At 33.5% G+C, this 7,156-nt stretch overlaps 1 protein-coding gene across 2 annotated transcripts; it reads left to right on the forward strand.

Annotated features, from left to right (window-relative positions):
- The first annotated feature begins 737 nt into the window (after window positions 1–737).
- LOC143598002 (BTB/POZ domain-containing protein At3g22104-like) lies at window positions 738–6,930 on the forward strand. Of its 2 annotated transcripts, none has more exons than XM_077076340.1 (3): window positions 738–981; window positions 2,747–3,865; window positions 5,087–6,930. In XM_077076340.1, exons 1-3 carry the CDS (start codon window positions 919–921, stop codon window positions 5,552–5,554), a joined length of 1,650 nt encoding a protein of 549 aa, XP_076932455.1. In that variant the 5' UTR covers window positions 738–918; the 3' UTR covers window positions 5,555–6,930. The 2 variants fall into 2 exon arrangements, with proteins under 2 accessions (XP_076932455.1, XP_076932456.1); XM_077076341.1 differs by lacking the exon at window positions 738–981 and adding an exon at window positions 2,080–2,349.
- Window positions 6,931–7,156: the final 226 nt, after the last annotated feature.

Here is a 7,156-nt window from a genome sequence, read left to right on the forward strand (position 1 = left end):
TAAGGGTGATTTGAATTGTGATCGACACACTAAATATGAACAACCAGAAACAATATCTATGATATTTTATAATATGCATCGGTGATCACACTATATTTGTTACTAATACCATTTCATGGTATACACTACTATTACACTATGTGCATTCGTAGTTCAGTGTATGCATTGATTATTGTACTACATGTAGTTATCGATATATCGTTATGCTTGGATCAATTTTTTTGCGATTATGACTAGACACGAGGAAGAGAAGTCAATCCACATATATTTTGAAGATCCACTTGTTCTTATTATATTTAAATCTATAAATACGTTCAAGATCAAAATTGATTGTCTCTCGTCCGGTTTTGATCGTGTTCAGTGTCTTTTATATCTCATACAATATGCATGGCACAAATTGCTTTACTGGGCTCGTTTATCCTAATCTCAATCCAAAATACACAATACATATTCTGAGAAGTGTAGAATACATCTTTACATACTTTTTTGAATGTGACACCCTGTTTGATAATATTTTTATTAAAAAATGGTAATTATATAAATCATTAGCAAATTAACGTGTACAAACTACAAACCACCTCTCAGTTTATGTGCTGAATAAAGTAGAAGAAAAAACAAATAAATAATATTTATTTGTAAACCAACCTCCTACTCTCTGCCACTTCTGATCCATCTGTTTGTTTATTAAATTATTAATATTAGTCACACTTCTCTTTGTTTATCTTCCCCGCAACGCAACTTATTTACTCAAATCGAAGCGTGCCCTTTTCTCTTTGTCTCTTACTCATTTCGGAATCATTTTTTGATTTCTAGCTCTTTGTCTTCACATCTTCTCTTCACCCTATTCAGATTTTCAAGAACTTGGTCATTAATGTTCATCATTTGAAGGTTTCACTTTTCTTGTTTTCTGTATCAATTATGGATGCTGCTTGTGATCTTGAGGTGGATGTTAACGGCGACGGGACTTTCTTTGTTCATAAGGTAACTGTTAAGATTTCTTGTAAGCTGTAACACATTTTCTGATTTTTTTAAGGTTAATTTGTCTGCGTTCATTGTACTGACAACTTAATTGTTTTAGACTAGAATTTGCATTTATTATCATGTTTTTCTTTTTCTGTCACTAAATTATCTATCTTATTGTTTCGGTCTTGCATCCACCGTTTAAATCATATTTTTAATTATTTGAGTAAACAAATGTTCTTTTCATCTGGACTCGTAAATTTTCAAGATTCTTTATAATTTACTATTTTATTGTTTTTTTTTAAATGTAGTTTCTGGATGAGCTTATGAAATGTCATCTTCCTGGTGTTTAAGCGTGTATTATTTATTGTATCTATAGGTTGTATTCATATTTATTATTCTTGTTCATAATTGTGTTCTCCATAAATGTCTTGTGGGGTGGGGGTTATGATGTGGGTATCAAGTGACATTGGATCCAATATTATCATTGCAGCTCATGTAAAAATAAAAGAACATTCTTTCACTTCTATCTTCTTTTTTTACTTTCACTTTTATTGTTCTTATATTGAAAGATTTTCATTAATATTATAATAATTTTAAAGTTAACTAGATGTGAATTTGGGTTGTAATTTATTTTTACTTTCGTTGATCATCATCATCGTACTCAGTATATCCCATCAATAGCAATGCTATGGTAGGGTCTGAGGAGGGTAAGATTAGACAGCCTTACCTCTATCCCATAGGGATAGAGAGGCTGCTTCCGGTGAGCCCCCCGGCTCGATAGTAGTTTTGAATCAAGCCTTGGACATAAGACACATAACACTCAATCATCGGGACACCGGCTGATTGGTGCATGTGCCCTTGTCTTTCGGCTATCAACGCCACCACATGATGCCTGATTAACCTTCCGCCACTTTTAACGTTATTTTCACGTGATTAGTAAAATAACGTCAAAATTAGTGCAATTTTACTTTTGCCCACCCAAGGGTTCACACATATATACATTATATGTGCGCACCGCAAGCAGGGCGTTTTGTTGATCTTAAATTGAAAGATTTTTTAAGTTAACTAAAATTTGGTATGAATTGGGTTGAATTTTGTTACTAAAGTTAACAGAGATTCTTCTGTTACAACCAATTTATTGCATATAGTGACATCTCACCATTCTTTTCTGCAAATTGGTCCTATTTTTCTACTATATACCAATCTTCTTTCTATGTTACATAAATACATTACCTTTTGTGGTGCTTTAAATGCCCTGCAAAAGAGCCCTTGTGTAGTTGCCTTGAGTTGTACAATCTCCAAATGTTTTTTACATGAAAGAGTAGAAAAAGTGACCTGTTTGACTTTGTTGATCAAACAATTTGTTTTTAGGATTATTCATGGATGGTTGGATATATTTTGACGTGTTTATTTATTTTTATTTAATCGGTTGTTTATGTGATTCCAAATAGCATATGTGCTATACATTTTGACTTTCTTGGCCAACACTTTGGTTCCATTATTCAAAATAACAGTGATTCTTAAAATGTTTCAAGATAATGGATAGTTAGATACATTTTGACTTTTATTTATCAAACAGGTTCTCTCTAGGTTTAAAATTCGCGTACGCTCTTACGGTTTTTGTGGTTATATACAAAGATATATTTTGACTTTCTTGGTCAAAGGGGTCATTTTAAAATGCAAAGCTACATATATTCTTGTTGTTCAACACCCTTTTATTAAAACTAAATATCAATGTTTTATTATATTTTGCCATATAACAGTTGTTTCATCATCATTGTAGAACATCATCTCATCATACTGTGGAAAAATCAGAAACTTATTCGATAAATCCAAAGGCGCGACAACGAATCTCAAAGTCATATTACATGATTTTCCAGGCGGGCCCAAAAGCTTCGAGCTCATTTTAAGATTCTGCTACAACAAAGGCAAAATCGTGATAAACCCCTACAACGCTCACCGCCTATTATGTGCGGCACATTACTTGGAAATGAACGAAACCATCAGCGGGCCTCACAATCTTCTTGAGCAAACAACGAAATCCATTGAAGAAATCAAGTTTTGGAGTTGGACCGAGCTTCTATCCGCTTTAAAAATCTCTCTAAATTTAGCCCCGGTCTCGGGCCTGTCCCATATTCATCAAAAATGCTTGGACTCAATAGTTGCTAGGCTCGTTTTCACATGTGAATCGAGCCAGTCATGTCCTTCTAGCTCATCACCCGAAAGCTCAGTTCTTCGGTTATCAACTGACAGCAAAAGCACCGAGAGTCTTAGAAGCGCGTCTTTGCGGTCAACACGGTGGTTTGAAGATCTAGTCAACATTTTGACTCCAAGTTTAGTCAAACTTTTGGTCAAATTGATCGTTCTTCACAAATTCGATCACGGGGTAACCAGTAGATTTCTCTTTTACTATCAAAAGTCAAGATTTCTCAATGCCACGCCAGATGAAAAACGAGAAATAACTGAAACCGTCATCGATAGTCTTTCTTTGCTAGATCAAAGTTCAGTTTCTTGCAAGAGTTTATTTGGGATTTTACGGGTTGCTTTAAGTTTAAACATTAAAAAAATTCACAGGAATGTTTTGGAGCGTATGATCGGGCCTCAGTTGGATCAAGCGACTCTAGACAATCTTCTCGTTCCGTCTCCACATGTGTCAAGTTGTCTTTATGATGTTAATCTTGTTTTACAGCTTGTGAAGTATTTCTTGACAGCAAAAAGTGGGCCTGGAATTCACATTTCCAAGTTGAAAAAAGTGGCTAGGTTGATTGACTCGTATGTAGCAGAAGTGGCCCCTGATCTGCGTTTGAAGCCGTGTAAATTTTTGGCTCTTGTAAAGGCTCTCCCCGAGCCCATTAGAGACTCATATGATGATATCTACCATGCCGTTGACATTTATCTTCAGGTAACAGTTGTTTCCATTTTGAAAAACTGTTACTAAAATTATCAATGAGTACCGGTTTTCAAAATCTCTTGACTAAAATAGACATAAAGAATTATGTTGCTGTCTATGAATTTTGCACCATAGCTGAAATTCTAGACCGGGAAAATGGTGCGACACACATTTTGGACATTATTCCAAACTAGAATTTTGCGGTGTACATGAAACTGAAAAAACAAAAATAACAACAGATGTTTTATGTCTTCAAAAACAGTAAATTTCTAGTTCAGGTTTGCATGTTACTAAAATCAGAAAAAAAAAACTGAACGGAGTGTAAGGATTTCATTATTTATTTTGAATGCTAAATAATTTAGGTACAGAGTTACACATACGAATCTATCAATCTTTATTAGTTAACGGTATTAATTGACTATTATATATTTGGACTCAATGCTTATCAATACATTACAAATGCTCGTTTGATTGTAACGTAAGTGTACCCTAATACTTTAACCAAATATATATATATATATATGATTGATTTCTTTTGAGAACCACTTTGAGTTTTAAGAACTCGAAAGAACTCAACGTAACAAATTTTTTTTTCGAATTTTTTTTACACATGTGTAATACGTAAGTGTAAGTGATGTACAAAAAATTACGTTATTTTTTTACACACAGGATCGACTTTTTACACATGTGTAACTAACGTTTAAACTTGTGTAATTATCAAAAATATTTATTCTCTCTCCTGCTTTATTTTTTAATTAAATTTAATTTCAGCCACATATTTCATATTATTTAATTAAATGTGTGGTTCAAAATTGAGTTCTTAAAATTTTTAAAACTCACCATGGTTCTCAAAATAACCCTCCCTATATATATATATATATATATATATATATATATATATATATATATATATATATACACTAATAAATTAACCATTAGTTAACTTAAAAATTTGGCATAGTTACATTAATATGGGCCAATTTTTCTTTTTCCCTCAAAAAAATTTCAAGCCAAAATGATAAAACAAAAGAAACCAAACCAAACCAGAACAACTAAAACGAGTGATTTTCAAAATCTTAAAAACCGAATTTCGGTTTGAGACCAAAGCCGACACCACTGACATGCCTTCTAGTATTTTGGTTTTCGTGGTGGATATTCCTTATATTTCGAATTGAATGACCTTTATCTGTTGTGAAACACTCAAACATCTAATTTTCTAATAATTATACACAGGTCCACACGGGATTATCACACGAAGAGAGAACAAGTATATTTAACAGTCTCGACTACACCAAACTTTCATCAGAAAGTTGCAATCATCTTACTCAAAACGACAAGTTCCCGCCAAAATTCGCTACCTTAGCTCTCAAAGCTCAACAACTCAAGCTTGAAAACCTTTTCCGTGGTATGGACACCCAAAAGCGGTTTATTCTCCCGCCACACGAACTTGTGTCAGCCGAAACAAATGATGAGAGGTATGAGCAAGTCGTAATCTACGCTGAACAAGTTGTACCGTATGAAGGGAAAGAAGATATTTTTAATGAAAATGAGAAGATGAAATCACATTTAGAAGGGATGCAATGGAGGGTGGTTGAGTTGGAAAAAGTTTGTAGGAAAATGCAAGCTCAAATGACCAAAATCTTGAAATCTAAGTTGTCTAGACAAGCAAGTGATAAATCATTGCCAAAGCTTTGTTCATGATATTTATTTTGCAATATTTTTAGTAAATAATATTAGTATTTAGATATATTTTGTGTTATATTTCATAAACGTCGGTTTAGTTTGCTTATTGGTTAAAATCGAACCTACAACCAACATGTGCAATATTATTTATAAAAATTGTAAATGCTGATTTTATTATTGGTTATTTATACACATATAACTATAGCTGAAATCGTATAGTCATAACCAAACAATTAAATTTAACTGGTTAGGTTATCTCTATATAAGTTTTTTTTGGCTATTTAAGTTATGATTCTATTATAGTTTTTCATAGGTGTAAGTTTTAAACAGTAATTAACTGATAAAAAAGTTTAATCAAAAACAATTATCTAGTAATGAATTGTACCCTACGCATTTAGTGAAAAAGATTGGGATAACATTCAGGATCATCATCATGATGGTTTGGTATTGCATTATATGTTTCTAGTTGTTTTGTGCAAAGGATCCTGGTTGATGGTGGTATCTCAGTAAACATTATCTAATTGGAGACACTAAAAATGATGAATATTCCTGAATCCGAGATCATAAGAAGATCCTCGGTCCTAGTTGGTTTCAGTGGTGAACCTAAAAGCACAGTGGGAGAAATTAAAACGTTGAGGGAGTAAACTTTATTGAAAATTTTTGTGTTACATATGCTCTAACTTCTTTTAACATTATTTTGAGCGGGCCATGATATACATGATATGGAAGCATTCCCTTCAACATACCACCAATGTGTGAAAACCTTGGGGAGTATTCAAGATTCAAATCTATAAACATGAGGCAAAAGACTGATATGTTTCATCAATAGAGGCGATGACGACGCCTACATAAGCATAGCAATTATAGCATAGAGCAAAAGATATATTGGAAGCAAACAAACATGATGTAAAGGATGTGCAACTAGCCCCCAAGATCCTCACATCAAAGTGCTCATAGGAACCAGTATCCCCAATGCTACTACTGAAAATCAATTAATCAAGTTTCTCAAAAGCTGGATATCCACCTTTTCCTGAAAACACGACGATATGAGATGTATATCAATAAATATTATTACTCATAAACTTGATATAGACAAAAATTTTAGGCCCGTCCAGCGAAAAGGAAGGAAAATTACACCAGAATGAAACATCATCATCCAAGAAGAAGTTGAGAGATTATTGAAGATGGGATGATCGGATGTCACACCCCAACATACGACATAATTTGTCACACACCAACCTACAGCGGAATCTACCGAGGCATTAACTGTTGGTTCACAGCTCACAAGGCACTAACATAACAATATTAGTGACAATATCGAATTATTTTATTAAGCTAATATCGAGTACACATTGTCTCAAACAATTACAAATTAAACCAAAACAAATAATTGAACAACTTGTCTTTTTAGTTAATAACTAGTATTACGACCCCCCCCCCCCCCCCCCCCCGGCGTTGCGGGGGGTTTGGAAACCGTAGCCGAAGTTCATTCATTTCCAGGAATATCCGACGACCACACCAAAGGATAGTAAACATGAGTTTGAGCACCAAAACTTTTAACTTTGTTTTAAAAGTGATTGGAAAATTTTACACATAAGTGTGTTAAAACAAATTAAGTGC

This window comes from Bidens hawaiensis, unplaced genomic scaffold (assembly GCF_021521415.1).
Source record: "Bidens hawaiensis isolate Kalapana, Puna unplaced genomic scaffold, B.hawaiensis_p1.1 tig00049404_1, whole genome shotgun sequence".
In the NCBI taxonomy this organism is placed as follows: Eukaryota; Viridiplantae; Streptophyta; class Magnoliopsida; order Asterales; family Asteraceae; genus Bidens; species Bidens hawaiensis.